Consider the following 19,803-nt stretch of genomic DNA (forward strand, 5'->3'; position numbering starts at 1 on the left):
GACCCCACTTGTGACTGGTGCCAGGCTGAGAAATAACTATTGACTACCACCTTCTGGGCATGGCTTCTCAGCTAGTTTCCCACTCACTGCACAGACCACCTGCCCAGGCCACAATACACCAGTTTCTAAAGGAGATTGTGGGGGAGTGTGTCAAAAGCCTTGGAGAAATCCAGGTAGACAATGTCAGCTGCTCACCCTGCAGCGACCAAGTGAGTTACTTTGTCATAGAAGGCAGTCAGGTTTGTCAAGCACAATTTGCCTCTGGTGAATCCATGTTGGCTTTTCCAAATGACATGCTTCAGTTGACTTGTGACAGTCCCCAAGAGGATTTGCTCCCTAACTTTCCCAGGGACTGAAGTGAAGCTAATAGCTCTAAAATTACAATTACCTGAGTACTCCTAGGAACCCTTCTTATAGATGGGGGTGACATTAACCTTCTTCCAGTCTTCAGGGATGTCTCCTGAACTCCATGACTTCTCACAGATTATGGAGAGCAGCCTTGCAACAATACAGGCCAGCTCTCCTAGCACCCTCGGGTGGACAGCATCTGAGCCTATCAACTGTGCAGACCAAGCTCCTATAATAATTGACACAGCAACTCTTCCTCCCCTGAAAGCAGGTCTGGGTCTGCATCAACAGAAGTTGTAGATCCCACTGGCTGGAACCCAACAGTACTGGTAAAGGCAGAAGTGATTGAGGAGTTAAGGACCTCTGCCTTTTCAGAGCTGTTGGTAACTAGTCAACCTCTCCTGTTTCATCGTGGGCTTATAGTCTCTTTTTGTTTCTGCTTGTTGTTAATGTATCTGAAGAACCCTTTCTGTAAGTTTTTGACATCTTTGGCCAATTCCAGTTTGAACTGAGCTTTTCCTTCCCTGACTTCATCTCCACATACTCTTGGAATCTTCCAAGAGGTACTGTTCCACTTTTCCATCTCTGGTACATTTCCCTTTTGATTCTCAGCAGACCCAGCAGCTCAGAGTTAGGCCAAGGCAGTCTCTTGTTCCACCTACTTCTCTTGCCTTCAGAGGGAATGAACTGATTTTGTGTCTAGGAGAGTGTTCCTGAAAAACTCCCAGCATGCACTGTCTCCTTTATCCTCCATGGAAGCTTTCCTCAGGTTCCCTTCCAACCAAGCTCTGAGAACACTCAAGTTTGCTCTTCTTAAATCTAAAACATTTATTCTGGAACTAACATTTAGCATGCTCAGCAGTATCCAAAATTCCACAGTATTGTGATTGCTGCAGCCAAGGCTGTCACTAACCAAGACATTCCAAAGCCAGTTTTCTTGGTTAGTGAGCAGCAAGCCCAGCAGTGCCTCATTCCTGCTGGGCACATCTAACTTTATGTGAGGAAGAAGTCCCCTGTGCATTCCAGAAATTTGCTGGAGGATAGGTAAAGTGCTGTGTTGTTCTTCCAGCAAATGTATAGGTAGTCAAAGTCTCCCATAAAAACCAGGTTTTGTTGCTTAAGTGACTCAAGAACTGTCTCATTGGTCATGTCGTCTTGGTTTAGGGGTCAGGAACAGATGCCTGCTTTAAGGTCTCCCTTGGAGACAACCCCTCTGATGTTTTGAGGTATGCTTTTAAAAAAATAATTTTTAAAAAATCAAGATAATAAGGATGGTTCTTTTAGTGACACAGCTATTATAACTTAGTTAAAATCCTCAAAAAAGAAGTAAATATATGTAACTGATAACTATCTGAAAACAGCAATTCTGAGCAATGGACTGCACATACTGACACTGCTGTGCATTGTTACACAAAGAAGCATTTTCCTTCAGGCCCAATTAGATCTGGCACTTTTTGATTGCATGCAATGTTTTAAACAGTTACATACTTTCAAGCAAAAGGCATTCCCTCTGTTAAGTTCCCTATATTTTATAAAGTAGCATTTCTTTGAGGACTCCACTTTTGATACAATTGAATACTAAATTATAAACCAACAGCATTTATAATACTTTATAGACTTTGTCCTTGTTTACTCAGATCAAACACATTTTCATCATAGTACCAATACTTAAGTTTCTCCTGACTACAAGCTCCAGGTATAATTTTCCATCTCAAACTGGCAGAGTAGTTCAAAACCAGAAGACAGCATCATTGTGACTACTACATAACTCTCTTAAGGCACTCCTACCATGAAAAATAAGTATTGAAACCAATACACAAATAGGGTACATAAAAGCCTCAGAATCAGTTCCAGTATCACCTGATACTGCGAGTGTCATTTGATGCCGTTTTAGAATTAAACCATTCTTGAACAGTACCACTTCTGAAGAAATTAAAACTATTCCTTTTACTTTACAATGTCAATAACAACAGTTTCTCCAAAAATGATCTTGAAAGTGACAGGGTTTAATTGTTCGCTCCACAGAATCGCAGATGCAGATGTACGTAAATTAATTGCTTCAGCATTATCTGAAGTCTGACAGATAAAGCAGCAAGAGGGAACTCACAGTTAGGCGTGTCATTTAGGGGGAAGAAAAGAAAAGGTTGAATTATATTTCATTGTATGTTTTTCCCCTCCTAGGAAGGAAATTACATCAGCATATACCTCCCCAGGTAGCACTGCCAAAGTGGCTTGTTTTGAGATGCCAACTCTGAATCCTTCGCCCCGAACATCTTTGCGAGGAGTTTTACAACTTGCAAGCGTTCTTCATTGTCATTGCTCTGGAAAAAGAAAACATTCATTCATTTATTTAAGAAACACAAACCAACCAAATACATCAGAAGTTTGGTTTTGTACAGCTTTTACACCAACACACTTCTACTTCTCTAGAAATGTAATACAGAGCAGACTTTCTTGTGCACAACTGTACATCAAGACAAAAAACCATTATAAAACTAACTAAAATGAGTTGGTATTAACTAGCTATTACTCACTCATTATTTCAGTCTTTTCTTTCTGGTAATAAAGACAAGTACTGTTTTAAAATACCATTCTACCACCTTTGCCATTCTTAGTAGCTCAACATCACTTTTTGAATGTGAACATGAAATAAGAGCACAATGTGGTTGTGAGAGTTCTCTAACACAACACCACAGTCTTGAAGACCAACTATTTCTTCTGTCTCAATACCATAAATGGGCCGAAACGTTTGCCAGTACATCCTTTTAAATTCAGATTCCTAAGAACAGTAAAAGCTTTTGTAAAATTCCTTAAAGTAGCAGAGCAACAGGATGAAGAACTCTCTAACACTGATATGTTACCATGTTACAAAGGACTATAATTCTTCTGAATACTTACAGTATTAGCAGCATTAACAGTAAATCCATTAGTACATTTGTCTGCATTTGACTTTTTCAATTACAATTCAGATTGACATTACGGAAAGCCATCTACAACATATGGTGTCTTTTTCCCTTGATGAATCCCAGATTGTGTCCATTACACTACAAATTTTTATTCTGCCCTTGTGGTTATGAATTTTACATTTTTGTCATGTACATTAGTCCAATCTCCATTACTCACATCCCACCCACTTCTGCTTAAACTAACAAAGTACCAAGCACCTGTGAATTTCTCTAGGTAGCTAACACAGGTCATGTAATGGGTTGGGGCAGATCCCCTCCCCACCACAGGCAGAAATAACGACTCAGGCAAACGGATTGCAAAAGTGATGAAAGTTTAAATAGAAAGCAGTGAATGTTACAGAAAACTCAAAGCGCAGTGACAAAGAAAGATCCCATCCCCACCTGAGGGTGCATCCAAAACCCCCAGGGCTCCTTCTTCCCCCTCCCTCTGCTGGGCTAGTCTCAGCTGGCCAGGCCTGAGACTGCCCATCCCCCTGTGGCCTTGGGCCCAATCAGGCCCATGGCCGGGAGATCTCTCCCCCAGTTACCAAGTCTCGGAGAGGGAAGGAAAGAGGAAGTGCCAGACTCCGCACTGGATCTTATAGTGGTGAAAAGAATTATGGTAGGAAATACACAATTTCCTGTGTCCATCCCTCTGGGCTGGACTTCTGGACACAGGAAGTGAATGCCCCAGGGGGGCACCCAGCTCAAACTACAACAGGTCAGATCCAGAACAAGACACCCTAGAGGGTAGGGAAGGAGGAGTGTGGAAGAGTCAGGAGGACACTAAATACTCAACTACTTACACAGCCAGAAAGCAAACAGGCAAAACCAACTAAAACATCCTTAATAAATTAACCATGGAAGAAACTTACATTATATTAGCCACTAATCCAACTGTAATATAACCCACTCGTGTATCTAGTCTTGTTTGTAGAAACAATGAATATTTGTGATTACAGACCAAGAGTATTTGGTACTTTCTAAATTTGTGTCCAGAGTTTGGTCTCCTTGAAACAGCCTTATATAAGCTCCACAAGGTAATAAAACAAACCAAAAAAACAAAACCACACAACTGTGCTCCTTTTTAAACACATGCATCACTGTTGCAGTCTCTCTCCTTTATTCTCTTTAACTTTTAGTCTTATAAACTAATAAACAAATAAATATTTTTAAAATAAAACCTTTAATCCTTTGCAATTATGCAACTGAAGAGTCTCAGCCTCTGACTCTTTTCTGACATATAATCAAGTACTTTGTCAACAAAAAAAATCAACACCAAACACTGACACTTTCAGTTCCCCACACGTGCTCCCAAAATACAGGCTCTCCTGGGCCTATCACTAACAACAACTGAAGTTAGTCACATTATCATCCCTACCAAGTCTAAAACCAACAGGCAGCACTGAGGATCTGCAGGGGAGTCACAGTTAGAAATGGACAGATGACCTGAAACTTGCAAAAAAATTGAACTATCTTATGCACAGAGAAAAACAGCCCTACAGTAAAAAAGTTAACATTATATTGATTTTATTCATTGCATCATATTGGCTTAATAAATTGCTAAAACAAAGACGTAAACCCCATTGTGCTTATTTCCCAAACACTTCATTCAAGAGGTTTTCATTCTCATGAACACTGGAATGGTATTAACTTTCAGTAACAGCAAGTTCTAAAATTCAAATACCAAATTTGAATGAAGAAACATCAGTTTCCTTTACACACTGACCTACAAAATCATACCATCTTGCCTCTCACCTGCATGATCAGGCACAAATGACTGACCTTCATGGAAGAAGTTAAGTTAAATGAATTTCAGTGTGTGTTGTCTCACAAATCTCCCAAATTCCTTCCCAAAATTAGGCAAAAAAGAAATAGTAATTACAAGTAAGAAGCAACGGTTATCTGACATAGTTCTCTCAGAGTATTAGAATTTAACAGTATTTCTTTTCTGTCATGTAAGAATATAGGAGCTTTTTCTTTACAAAAAAATCTATCAAGATGTGGTGAGTTTACCCCAGTCAACTGCCAAACACCCACCCAGTCCCTCACTCACTCTTCTGTACAGAGAGGAGAAGGGAAAGGAACAAAAGAAAAGTTACAAGCCTCATGAACTGTCAACTGTCTTGATCCAATATGTAAAGAAAAGCTGCATGCAGAAGTAAAGCAAAAAGATGAATTCATTCACTACTTCCTATTGGCAGGCAGATGTCCCACCAGTTCTTGGAAAGCAGGGTCTCAGCATGCACAAAGCTTGCTTGGGAAGAAATATTATGAGCACACACATCCTCCCCTTCCTCCTCCTACCCTGAGCTTTCACTGCTGAGCACATATCCCCTCTCAAGAGCCTGCCCTGCCTCAGCCTGCTTGTGGCAGGGGAAGAAAGCCTTTACCTGTGCAAGCATTCTTCAGCAACAGCCAAAACATTAGTGTGGCCACAAATACAAAGCAAAGCACCACACAGGCTGCTACAAAGAAAATTAACTCCATCCCTGCCAGACCCAAGTAGTTTGTTCGTTTCTGTTTGGTGCATGTCATGGCACAGCACAGACCTGGCTGCAATTCAATTCTCTTTAAACATATTACAAGACTCTTGACACAGATAGGACAGAAAAAGCCACAGAGGGAGTAAAGCACACTACAGCTGCACATTTCAGAGAGCATTAATTGATGCCAGCTACCTTTCATTCTTCATCCAAGTCAACACATACAATTCTCACAGCAATCAAAATTACGTGGCATCAGTGACCAAACCATGTGGTCACTGGTTGTACCCAAATGGCAAGGTGCATGAACACTAGGTGGCCACATTGTTTAGGTCCATAAGAGTATGCACAACAGTGTTACTGAAGTGTAGTAACTGGCATTTCAGAACACCCACCTTCAAAATACCATTTTGACCACAGAAAGATCTTACAGAACCATAAAATTACTTGGCTTGGAAGGGGTCTTTAAAGATTGCCTAGTTCAACTCCCCCTGCCACAGGCAAAAACACCTTCTGCTAGATCAGGCTGCTCAAAGCCCCATCCAGCCTGGCCTTGTCACTGAAAGTGTTCAAGGCATCCACAACTTCACCAGGCACCATGTTCCAGTGTCTCAGGATTTAAACCAGGATTATCCTATTCCAAACAGAGAACTTTTTAATCTGTAGATGAGTCAAGCAACTCTTGACAGCCAATAGGACAAAACAGGCATATATTATTTGTCCTCAGAATTTAAGGCATCAAGAAGACACATATGAAGCAACAAGAGAATTCAAACAGAAGCTGTATCATGCACTCAGAACAGCTACAAACTGTACTAAGTTCAACAGGTCAAAAAGGAAAAAGAGCAGTAAGAATGTAACTATCAAAAAGTACATGTCTACTGGGAACACTGATAAACTGAACATGAACCACCAAAAGGTTCAGACCACAAAGAGAAAACTACACTAAGGATCAAGAGGACTAAAACCAACAAAATGCGTACTGACCATTTAAAAAGAGGATACTAAAAAATAACAAAAATGCAAACATTGGAGGGCAGGGTCAGGAAGAATGAAAGGGCAGGGGCAGAATATCATTGGCATGAGATTTAACACATCTAAGTGCCAGGTTCTACACATTGGCCACAACAACCCCGTGCGGTGCTACAGGCTGGGGTCAGAGTGGCTGGAGAGAGGCCAGGTAGAGAGGGACCTGGGGGTACTGGTCGATGGTAGGCTGAACATGAGCCTGAAGTGTGCCCAGGTGCCCAAGATGACCAATGGCATCCTGGACTGTATCAGGAACAGTGTGGCCAGCAGAAGCAGGGAGGTCATTCTGCCCCTGTACTCAGCACTGGTTAGGCCGCACCTTGAGTACTGTGTCCAGTTCTGGGCCCCTCAGTTTAAGAAGGACATCGAGACACTTGAACGTGTCAGGGAAGCCCAGAGAAATAAAACAAGTTGACAGTGTTGGACTACTAAACTTGCTGATTCCAGTGATAAATTAGGATACAAACCAGAAGTTTGTATTGAAGTAGTGGTATATGAGGAGTCAAGTGAAGAAGAAAGGAAGACAATTCAAGAGCCTGCACTTTTAAACGGACCTAAAGATGGAAAGGTTACTGCAACTACAGCTGTAAAAAACAAGGATGCAGTTAAGATTCAATGTCTTGAGCAATGGCTTCAGCTACAGAAGTACCACTTTCATTGGACTGAGAATGATAATTGTTTGCCATCTCTGAAAACATGAATGAAAGGATGAAAAAGGTCTACTTAAGACAGTCGGGAAACAGCAAATTGAACCCTACTTCTTTCAGAAATATGAATGGAAAGATAAAACCAACAAAAAACACCCCATGCAATACACATCTAGCAACACTAGTAAAAAACTAGTAGGCATGAACAAGCCACTATGATGATAAGTATTGCAAGAAGAACAGGCCGAAGGCTCTATAAGCTTAAAATCTGCCCTCAATAGTACACAAACATGTAATTTCAAGAGTGGCCCACTGCACATCAGCCCTCAAGTTTAGCACAGATCACTTTCAAACTTTGCAATACAAAACTAAACAGATTTCCCACTTTCACAAAAACCCTATAGAATAACAAATAGAACCAAAATAATGTAGGAAAAAAAGAGTAACAGCTGTTGGATTGAATTTCTCCAAGCGATGGAGACACTCTGAAATGGTAGGAAGTCAAAAAGAAAAATACCTATTAAAACAGACAGCTAGCACCAGCTATCCTCTAGACATAAGAAATGATCCTGAAAATTCATAGAAGTAATTGCAGCAATGGGTACAACATGTTTATAGAGTCAAATGTTCTGCCTTCCACCTGTCACAGACTCTCTGTTTGGAAAAAATGTCAATACATCAGTTTACATTAAAATGGAGCCAAACTTTGCCCTGTCAAAATTCACTGTTTGGAATAGATGCAGTTTCTCTGCACAACTAGCAGTATAAGGTAATTTCAATACATTAAATGGTACAGTAAAACAAAAGGAACAAAGCCATCAGATTCTCAAGTCAAAAAAGTCAAATTATTGATTACAAGACACAAGCAAAAAAGTCCCACCAATCAAACCCCAAACATATGCATATATGCACTGCAGGTTAACACATCTGAAGATAAATTACTCTTTTTTGGTGGCTTTGATGAGTTTTCCTTTAAACGATGCAGAGAATATACGTTTTACACATAAGTATTAGTTTTAAATGCCAAATAGTTTGATGAACTTGTAAGCAGAGAAATTATTAGTCAAAGAACATACATTTCAAATATATAAAAACAGTAAGAAGTGCTTACCTTAAGTTTGAATTCAAGCTGTGGTAGAACGGAAAGCAAGAGGTGACTGTCAATATTGTATAACTCCAGAATCAAGTCAAACACATGCTCAGACAGGTCACTAATTGATGTTTTGCCAAGCATGAGGACCTGATTGAAGAACTGGAAAATAAAACAGAGCATACATAAATAACAAGAATAAACACACACTCTTCTAAATCCTCTGCTTGTCTTCTGCTAAAACTGCCTTTTCACAGGATGTTAGGGATTGGAAGGGACCTCTGGAGATCATCAAGTCCAGTCCTAACCTTGCAAGTATTATTTCACCATTATTTAAAAAAAGAAGAGAGAGAGATAGGGGAGCACAGATCATGATTCTGTAGCAGAAATCTTAAAATATCAATTTGTATTCAATACCACATGTGATACAGAGCTTACCACAGCTGGCCTACAAATAATCCAAGGGGTTGCGGTGCATCAGATTTTTTTGATAATGTGACTGTATGTGAAGTTATTTCACTACTAAGAACAATCACTTTAAAATTATTCTAGCACTTACTCAAAACAAGGCTGAAGCAACTGACTAATTACTACACTACACGGTTGACAGGTTAAGGAGTAAAAGCATAGGAATTCCTAACTGATTGTTCCATAATTTCTAATTACAAACAGCATAATGTAGCTGCAAATTATTCTCTCTTGGTAAACTTAACAACTCAAGGAAAACTTCATACTTCTCATAAAAACAAAAATTTATATTATCAAATATTAATTCTACCCTACTTTCAACTGTCAGAAGGGCAAGAAGCAACTAAAAGAGAAATATACTACCTCCACTCATAAGGGGGAAGACATAATTGGAAACGTTTTCTTCTCTCTAGGTTAAAACAATCCACAAGTGTGGTTGAATAAATTATACTACTTCCACCTGCCACTAAGACAACACTATACACTTCACCAGCACTTCTGTTTCCTATTCCCAAACTTGGGACAGATGAACATCACAACCTTCTGTACCTGACATGTTTAATTACATCAATAAAGAAACTGAAAACATGAAAGCTGCCACTTTTTAAGATTGTAATGTGAATTCAAAGTGATGCAATAGAAAAAGACAACAGTTTCTAGTAATGACTGAAAAACCAACAGATAAGTGTATTTCATTAGGAGTTACAATGCTCTACTGTCTTACAGAAAAGTCTTCCTTTTCTGGATACAGAGTTGCCTGGAAGGTATATAATCCCAGTCAGGAAATAACTACAACTGTTTCTTTAATACCCCTTAAGAAAACTAACTTTCAAAACAATGAAAGCAGGCAGCAGATTTCCCACTCTGTATGGTAAAGGGGACATGTAAAAACTTATTTGACTAGATATAATCCATTCTTTTTGTAATGCAGCTATTAAAACATAAATCTCCCGATGTCCATATTTGTTTGCAATCTTCACTTACATTAGTTATGTATGGTTCAATTGCTTGTGCTGTCCTCTTCAGTAAAGCCTTTGCCAAATCATAGGCTTGCTTGTTTAAATTCTGGGGAAAAAAAACACATAAACATACATTAACTCTAAATATGGTAAATGCATTAAAGATACAGCCTGCTCTCTTTGTATTTTCAGTAGTGAAGATAATACAGTAAAAACAAACCTAGCCCAAACAGAGCTATGTAGGTTCACTGACATTACTGAGAAAACTCTTTTCTGGCAAATGTGGTCTTAATTGTCAGGCTCTGAGGGGCAACTGAAGTTTAGTGAAGTTCATGAATTTTACTGTTCCTCCTTATCAGCTTCCCCCACAGAAAAAAAAGAAAGAAAAAAAAAAAAAAAAAAAGAACAGGAGAGAAGTATCAAGCAACACCAAGGCATTTACAGGCATCACAGAAGCAAGACTCTGAACAGGATTGTGGTAAGCAGCACAGTTCTGTTCTTGCATCAAGCAGTGACCTGAGAATGACCACTACAGCCTCTCCATAGTGCCTTGCAAAGATACACAAGTCTGTCTGACAGAGATAGCAAAAAACCAACCACCAAAAACGCCTAGAATTTCAGTTCATGACCAAAGAAGCGAAGAACACATGAAACTCTGGTATTCAAACAAACCACCACCTACAATATTCCTATCCCTCCATTTCTCTAATTGAGTGAGTTAGTTGTTACTGTTTCCTTCACACGTTCTCCATCCTCTAGTTGCCACACATCCTTTCTCCAATTTCTGCATCAACTACTTTTCACAAATTTAAAGAAGAAAAAGTAACTCAGCCCTCGTGATACCCACCGCAGTCTTGATTAACACATGGAAGGATGAAGAAAAATTCTTCAGTCCAAAAAAGCTTACATATATTTTCACAGTATCACAGTATAACTAAGGTTATAACTAAGGTTGGAAGAGACCTCAAGGATCATCGAGTCCAACCTGTCACCACAGACCTCATGACTAGACCATGGCACCAAGTGCCACGTCCAATCCCCTCTTGAACACCTCCAGGGACGGTGACTCCACCACCTCCCTGGGCAGCCCATTCCAATGACGAACGACTCTCTCGGTGAAGAACTTTCTCCTCACCTCAAGTCTAAACCTCCCCTGGCACAGCTTGAGACTGTGTCCTCTTGTTCTGGTGCTGGTTGCCTGGGAGAAGAGACCAACCCCTTCCTGGCTACAACCACCTTTCAGGTAGTTGTAGAGAGCAATAAGGTCTCCCCTGAGCCTCCTCTTCTCCAGGCTAAACAATCCCAGCTCCCTCAGCCTCTCCTCATAGGGCTTGTGCTCAAGGCCTCTCACCAGCCTTGTTGCCCTTCTCTGGACACGTTCAAGTGTCTCATTTTTTATGCATGTACATAGTTTTTTAATAGCTGAAAGTCTCTGCAAAAAAATAGTTTCCATAATTTTTTTATGGTCTCTGCAATTTAAAAAAAAAAGTGCGTATTTTATTTACAATTCAAAAGTATAAAGGGGCAATTTGTGGTTGGGGTTTTGTTATGTTGTTGGGTGGTTTTAAATACATCTCATCCATAAAAGGAAGCCATTTCCTTTTAGCATAATGAAAAGCAAACAAGATGCACTGCCACATCTAGGGGAAGAATACCAATATGCTTGCCTTCTTTGTAGTTTCTGAATAAAAAGAAGAGATTATTTGCAAAGAGATGGAGAGTGTTGCCTGTAATTTCAAAGACTGTATAGAACTATAGGCTTCTAAACAGCAGTGGGATCAGATAAACATTTTCTGTTAACATAAAAGAAGTCTTGGCTTGCCAACTACTAGTATTAAGGTAGGTGACTGAAGTCAAAAGACTCCCAAGATTCATGCCTGAAGTATTAGTTTTGTTCACTTGCTGTAGCAGCTCTGAGTAAAAATCCCTATTCTGGAAAGATACTGGAATGCTTACATCAGATGCTAACATACTTGTAATTTCCTCTTCCCTTATCTAATCAAGATACAGAGGTCCACTTCAGCAGTTTTTATACAAAACCGCATAGCTCTTGCACACACCAGAGAAAAAGAAGCTTCTGCTTCTTAGATCGCATGGTTAAAACAAACCAGCAACGAAACAACCCAAACAAAAGCAACAAAAAAAGGCATTTCCACCTGCAGCATTTGTTTTCTGTTATGCAGCTAGTTGTGACTCTTCAGGAAATAAAAAGCACAAGTAGTTGTAACAAAGGATGTATACTTCTTGCAGTTCTTGCTCTGATTCTTCTTGAGTTCTCCAGCTCACCTCTATCGAAACAAACTGCTTTCACCTAGGTAAAAGTGAGCTCTAGATCTGATATGTATAAAACAAATACTAACAAAAGAGCTAGCACAGCAGAGTTCCACAAGGCAAATTTGTTTTGATTCACCTTACAGTTTCAGCTTGTATCTTTCACAGAGCAGTTTATTTAAAAACCTAAATGCTGGAAGTAGCTATTTGCAGCCCTGAGTAACATAATCAGATAACTTCTCATTCTATTAGTTTTTCTAAGACCCCACCTCAAATACGCATCCAATTCTGGTGTCCTCAGCATAAGGAGGACACAGAGATGTTGCAGCAAGTCCAGGGGAGGGCAACAAAGATAATCCAAGGGCAGGAACACCTCTTCTATGAGGATAGGCTGAGGGAGCTGGGATTGTTCTGCCTGGAGAAGAGAACACACTGGGGGACCTTACAGCTGCCTTCCAATACCTAAAGGGAGCTACAAGAAGGCTGGAGAGAGACTTTTCATAAGGGTGTCTAGCAGTAGGACAATAGGGAATGGTTTTAAGGTGAGGGAGAGTAGGTTTAGACTGGATCTTAGGAAAAAGTTCTTCAGTACGAGGTTGGTGAGAAGAACATTGAATTGCTGGGGTGTGTCCAGAGAAGGGGAACAAAGCTGGTTAAAAGGTCTAGGGAATGAGTCTTATGAGGACTGCTGGGGAAGTGAGATTGTTTTTTCTGGAGAAGAAACTAAGGGGAGACCTCATTTCTCTCTACAAATTTCTGGAAAGAGATTCAGCAAGGTTGGGGTCAGTCTCTTTCCTCTAGTATCAGGTGATTGGATGAGAAGAAATGGCCTGAAATTGTATCAGGGAGATTTAGATTTGGATGAAAGGGATCATCCAGGGAGATGGAGTCACTGTCCCTGGATATGTTCAAATGTGTGGACATGGCACTTCAGGCCATGGTGGTGTTAGGCTGATGGTTGGACTACATGATTTTTAGAGGTCTTTGAATGCGACTTCTCAGACATCTTGCAGAAGGTCTGTGTTCTGCCTTTTTATGCATGGTTCTTTGGCTTGTCCTTATTAATCAATACTTATTCCTGCTTTTTCCTTCAAAATGTAGTAATCACAAATAGTTACTTCAAAAAGTGTTGCCAGCTGGTGGTTTAGTTTTCACTCAGTTCAGGACTCTCAGATGCTTATCCTCACTGTGTGCTTTCATGTTCATGGAGCTGTCCTGATTAAGCTTATTGTCCCCATCATGCGCTTTCTTAAAGCATTAAAAGATCTTCAACTGCATGTCTTTTTTTTTTCTCCAAATGTATACAAAGATTAAACAGAAGATTATAATAGAGTGTAGATAAACAGAGAAGACATTTGTTGAAGTAGGTCTTTACCCTTATAAAATTTCTCCTTCAGGCAAAGTTTAAAGTATCTCTGTGTCTCTTAAATTAGTTGGCAAGATAGGTTTGACGGTTTTTAAAAGATCTTTGAATCTATTTAGTAATGACCTGGGTTGCTCCCTTTTTTATTTTTTTCATTTCAACTAAGGCAGTGCCACTTTTTCTGCTTTTGTCTTGAGTATGGAAAAGGGAGAACAAAACTTTCTTGTGTTCTTTTAATACTTTTGGTACTGGTATTTCCATAAAGTTCTGCCTCTGGACACTCAGGTCCTGGCTATTGGCACAAGTGAATCAAGTGCTTAATTTTCTTTAGACAGTTGTAATCTAGACTAATTTTTCTCTTTACAGTGGTGTGGTGGTTTTTTGTTGTTTATTTTGGTTTGTTTGTTTGTTTTAAATAGAATGGCTTAGGTTGGAAGGGACCTCAGAGATAGCCTTCTCCAACCTCCCCACCATGGGCAGGGATTCCTCTCAGCTAGACTCAGCTGCTCAAGGCCTTATCCAACCTGGCAACTGGGCCTTGAACACCCCCAGGGATGAGGCATCCACAACCTCTCTGGGCAACCTATTCTGAAGCCTCACCACCCTCATACTAAAAAACTTTTTCCTAAGATCCAGTCTAAATCTACTCTCCCTCACCTTAAAACCATTCCCTATTGTCCTATTGCTAGACACCCTTATGAAAAGTCTCTCTCCAGCCTTCCTGTAGCTCCCTTCAGGTATTGGAAGGCAGCTGTAAAGTCCCCCAGTGTGTTCTCTTCTCCAGGAAGAACAACTGTGCTGCCCAGGGAGGTGGTGCAGTCACCATCCCTGGAAGTGTTCCAGAAAGGACTGGATGTGGCACTTAAGATATGGTTCAGTTAGTCATGAGGTGTTGGGTAATAAGTTGGACCTGATGTTCTCTGAGGTCTTTTCCAACCTTACTGATTCTGTGATTCTTGTAGCGAGGGGCCCAAAACTGAACACAGTATTTGAGGTGCAGCCTCATCAGTGCTGAGTACAGGGGCACAAGATCACCTCCTTGGTCCTGCTGGCCACATTATTCCTGATAAAGAAAGGCCAGGATGCTGCCGGCCTCCATGGCCACCTGAGAGCACTGCTGACTCATGCTCAGACAGCTGTTAACCAACATCTTCAGGTTGTCCTCCATCATACAATTTTCCAGCCACTCTGCCCCATACCTGTAGCACTGCATGGTGTTGGTGTGACCCAAGTGCAGGACCTGGCACTTGGCTTTGCCAGTCCATCAATCCAGTCTGTCCAAATCTCTTTGCAGAATCTTCCTATTCTCAAGAAAATTAACACTTCCACCCAATTTAGTATCATCTGCAAACTAACCCTACAAACTTTTCCCTTGCTCAGATCACTCTTCAAGATATTAAAAGAGAACTGTCAGACTGTTCCACCCTGAAAACTTCCGGCTTAACATCACAAAACAAAAATGTTAATAGAGGAGTAGTTGGTTGGGTTTTTTATGCTTAAATGGTCTCTGGTAACAATATTTGGAGACAGACCATCTTCGTCAAGTGTAAGTTCTCTCCTTTGTCTCGTTTCCTACCATAATTTTTGTAGATGTATTTTGACCTTTTTACACTTCTGGAAGACATTAAGGCTCTTGCTAACTCACTTTCCATACCGGTTCTTCTCTAAAATGTTTGATAAGTTTCTGCTGCAGGCACAAGAAAAGAAAGCAATCTATCTGACAGAATAATGCAGACTTTTTTTTTTTTTCCTTTTGGCATTTATAAGCAATGTTCTCCAGGATGCCTTGCTACAAAGCCAGAAATCAGTTGTACTGGTACAATGGGGTTGGTAGTGACAGAAGTGCAAACATGCTAATATTTTTTGCAGTTAGTTAGTTTTTCCAGGTGCCTCTCAATGTTCAATTTAACACAGTTCAAACAAAGATTTATATAATTGGTACCAATCCTTTAAAAGAAAACCAAACCAACCAACCACCATCACAAAGGAAAAAGCAAAAAAATCCACACACCACAACTGACACAGAAAACAAATTCATGTCCCCTATTTTTGATTCAAAAAGGAGGACTAGCTAATATCAAACCAGTCCCTAATTTTGTAACTTCAAGAGGATAATCAAATGTTAAGTCTGTATCTAAAGCAAATATTCTAACTATACATTTTAACAACATTTTCCTGGAATATTGAAAAGGGTCTTTATTCTTATTATCAAGGGCTCATCAGCAGAATTTGTATCCAAGAGCACTTGACAAAACAGTTCTAACAGATTCTCTAGTTGTAGTAAAGTAGGGAAACAGGTTTTTAAGGATGTCTCTCAAAGAAGCAGCTCAGCTGAAGTGTTGCCAAAATAGATAGAACCAATTATCAAGCAAGTTCCTAGTAAAGACAGTTAGGAGTTTAATTGTTAGTGTCACTTTTTCTAAAAGATAAGCATGTAAAGCATGTGGGATGTGCAGTGTGGGATTCCCTGTAGTACTTCTGAGGCTGAAAATGGAACACTCTGCAAACACTAAAGGAAATAAAGTATAATTTGTCTTCTATCACACTACACAAATACAAAATTCTTTACAGATGGTGTCATAAAGATTTTATAATCTAAGAAGACAATGTAAAGAGAAAGAAAAACTCTTAATTTTCCTTGTCTTTTTATATTGACTCTCTCTCCCTTGCTTCTGGTCTTTTTAGTTCACTATTTGTTTATTTTGTTCCCTCTTAATATAATCCCGTCAAAAGAATTTCATACAATCATAGACCGGCTTGGTTAGAAAGGACCTTAGAGATCACCTAGTTAGGGACACCATCTACTTCAAACCTCCCTTCCATGGTTAGGGACACCATCTACTAGACCAAGTTGCTCAGGAGAGTTCATGGAAGAAAAGAGAAACCACAAAGGAAAAAAAAGAATTACGCACATGGTCAGACATGTTAAATTTACTGTTTTATTGAGTTCTTTGATACTTGCTGCACTACTGAAGCTAGCATGTGCATACTCCAATTTACCTATCTTGTGATATTAGTGTCAGCCACATTCCCTCAAGTTTACATCAATATGGCTTCTATTTCAGCCAATGAGAGGGATGACAAACCCAAGTGAGGTACAGTACCATAGACTACTTGAGTGATTACTAATTATGGTAGACAGACATTTGAGGGTATGTCTACCTGAAGTATTCCTTATGCCTGAGTTTTTGCAGCCACCCCACTAGCACCATTGCTGTTTACTCATTGAAAATGATGGCCTGTGTATAGTATCTTGCTCTACAAGCTATATTCTTCAGAAAGCATCTTCCTAAGTACACACTTCCTAGATAGTTTCCCTGAAGTTTTGAGAGTTCTTTTTTTCATACACGATTTGTAAGTTGTCTTCCACACTGTAACCCAAGAGACTGCAGCAGGACTCAGCTAGGTTTCTGAACAAAGAAGTCAGGCTTCCTTGATTTTAAAACATTAAGATGTCACAATACATGCAAAGTTTGAAGTTTTTCCCCCAGTTCACCTCTAAGACACTTACTTGCAAAACCTGTTCACTAAAGACAGACAGTTAGTGCTTGGCCTCTTCAGGCACCACCATTTCTGAACATAGTTCTATGGCTGCATCCCAAACCCACACCAATGTGCTTTCAATGACTCCAAGCCAACATTTCTGAAATAAACCAGTCAACTACAAACTAGCAGTCAGCACACCTTCCCTGCCACTTGGGGCAGCACATTAGTTTGAACTATTCATAGAGCATTACACTAATTAAAAACTTTCCAAAGAGTGTTAAGTTGGTATATTGAGTTGGTATTGACCATATGTAAACCATATATATAAATTCATATGACATTAAGGCTTTTAGATTACTGTGACCACTGACACTTCGGTTTATGGCAAGTGAATCAAAGCAGTGAAATGCTACTGAATTTTCTTGCAATTAAAAATGGCTTACTAAAAGTACTAACAAAAAATAATTAACTAAGTAATAGGAATACACTTGCTACAGTTATTCTTTCCATTAAATGTAAATATCAGAATACATACATCCAACAAATCACAAACAAAAAAACCCCACAAACAAACCAAAACAAAACCCAAAACAACCAACCAACAGCAAAAAAGCCACTATGAAGTCTTACCTTATGTGCTGGCACTAGATTAACTAACACTGTATCCAAAAGTTCCTGTGACACAGTATCTCCCTCACAAATGATAGAGCTCATTAGATCAACCATGTGCATGTGAACTTTTTGATTATGACCATTGCTGAAATTAAAAACAAGAATTCTTACTGTTCTATTCATATAAAGTACAACTTCCATTCAGAGTACTCACAATGGTGATGCCAAACAACAAGGAATGTAATACTTAAATCACAAGGTTTCATAGAAGTCAAAATAATTTTTTTGGCTGCATATATCATTTTGCAAAAGGTTCTTGTATCTCGTGACCTCTTCACTCACTACGGCAGTAAAAGAGTAAGGGGACTGTATCAGACCCTTCCAAGACATGATACCATATTAGATTCTCTCTCCCCTCAACACTGGTGAGACTTCATCTGGATGCTGTGTCCAGTTCTGGGCTTCCCAGCACAAATGACACAGACATCCTAGGGTCACTCCAGCAAAGGGTCACGAAGATGACTGAAGGACTGATATAGCTCTCATACAAGGAGAGGCTAAGAGAGTTGACTATTTATTATTTTACTTTTTTTACCCTTGAGAAGAGATGATCTAGGTAGGAAATACCTGATTTTGTGAGTAAGACAGACAAGTCCAGTGACAGGACAAGAGGCAATGGACACAAGATGAAAAACAGGACATACCATTTAAACATGAGAATGAGAAACTTCTTAAAAGTAAGGATGGTTGAGCACTAGAAGGTTGCCCAGAGAAGCCATGGCGTCTCCATCCTTGGAGATGCTAAAAAAATCAACCGGGTACAGTCCTGAGCAATTTGTTTCAGAAGACCCTGGTTTGAGCAAGGAGGGGCATATTACACAATCTCTAACAGTGCCTTCCAGTGTCCAATGTTTTCCAACTCAGTTTTTATAGCAATAATCCTCCAAATCCCTTAGAATTACAGGCTGCACCACTCATTTTCAATTTCAAGAACAGAATAAAATAAACAAAGTAAAAGACAACCCAATCAGAAAAGTAAAAATATTTGCAGTGTATCTTGTTTAAAACAGGCAAAAACGTCACCTTTTGTTTACACTGCTACCCTTAGTTAAACTGAATTACAAAAATTAAACTCATTAACACTGAAAGTCACACAACAGACCAAACATTTAAGTTAGAAACATCTCAGCCATGCAATAACATATTGTAACGGGGGGGTGACAATACTTACTTTATTACTGAAAACAGGGTTCTGTACAACTGGGTAAAAATCTCATTGCTGTCTTCTAATTCAAAGCATATATTGTAAGATTTGACCCAAGCAATGTTCTGTGTTGGAACAGCAAAAACAATAAAAGAAGTAGTTAATACGAGATTAAGTTGGAAAATTACATTCAACAGTGATTATGAAAGAAGTTATAAAACTTACCTCAAGCAAATAAAAATACCGATTGAACTGGGGGCTTTTTGTATCCTCTAAACCCTTAAGTTGCCTTGTTATGAACATAAATATGTCCTGAAAATAAAGTGATAAGTCATTTACTCAGACTTCACATAAGTTACAATAAGTTACATTAAGATACAAAGAGTCAGAAACAAGGGCAAATACTTCAGATATCAGTGTCCCACTGTCTCAAGAGATTATCCTGCTCAGTACCCTGCTTTGACATCTTCAATTTTAGTACTAAACATACTAGAAGAGGTTCAAAGCTGCAGTATGGACTTGGTATTAACTACTGGTTAAAAACAGTAGCAAGATATAACCCAGGAGAATGCATCTCTCAAAGTCACAAAGCAGTGGTAACTCTTCAACATTTGTATCAAAGCTTGTCCACAAAGCTCTGTTCAGCAGAAACCTCAATAACCCTAGGCAAAGGTCTCTATTGTTCATTCTTTCCTTCTCAAAATTGTAGAAGGGTTGTTTTCGGATAGCTTTGAAACAGCTATGTTTTGCCCTTGAGTTAGGAACGCACAATTTATCAGTAATTGAGAGAAAGAAAAGAGGGAAATGTAGGGGAAGATTTGCTCTTGCTTGAGTTGGAGAAGGCCATGATTAATAATTGACTTAGAAAAGAATGTAAGCATCTTGTAACTGAAGA

General features: G+C 39.4%; 1 protein-coding gene across 3 annotated transcripts in view; it reads right to left on the reverse strand.

Moving 5' to 3' along the window:
* Positions 1 to 19,803, reverse strand: part of PDS5B (PDS5 cohesin associated factor B) — a 106,625-nt gene that overhangs the window by 59,076 nt on the left and 27,746 nt on the right. For all 3 annotated transcript variants that reach the window (XM_054164556.1, XM_054164554.1, XM_054164555.1), the window contains exons 4-9: positions 19,134 to 19,220; positions 18,936 to 19,033; positions 17,723 to 17,849; positions 9,998 to 10,078; positions 8,567 to 8,707; positions 2,554 to 2,669 (exon numbers count right to left, since the gene is read on the reverse strand). In XM_054164556.1, coding sequence (XP_054020531.1) covers positions 2,554 to 2,669; positions 8,567 to 8,707; positions 9,998 to 10,078; positions 17,723 to 17,849; positions 18,936 to 19,033; positions 19,134 to 19,220 — 650 coding nt within the window. The remainder of the gene's footprint in view (positions 1 to 2,553; positions 2,670 to 8,566; positions 8,708 to 9,997; positions 10,079 to 17,722; positions 17,850 to 18,935; positions 19,034 to 19,133; positions 19,221 to 19,803) is intronic.

This window comes from Dryobates pubescens, chromosome 10, assembly GCF_014839835.1.
Source record: "Dryobates pubescens isolate bDryPub1 chromosome 10, bDryPub1.pri, whole genome shotgun sequence".
Lineage (NCBI taxonomy): Eukaryota > Metazoa > Chordata > Aves > Piciformes > Picidae > Dryobates > Dryobates pubescens.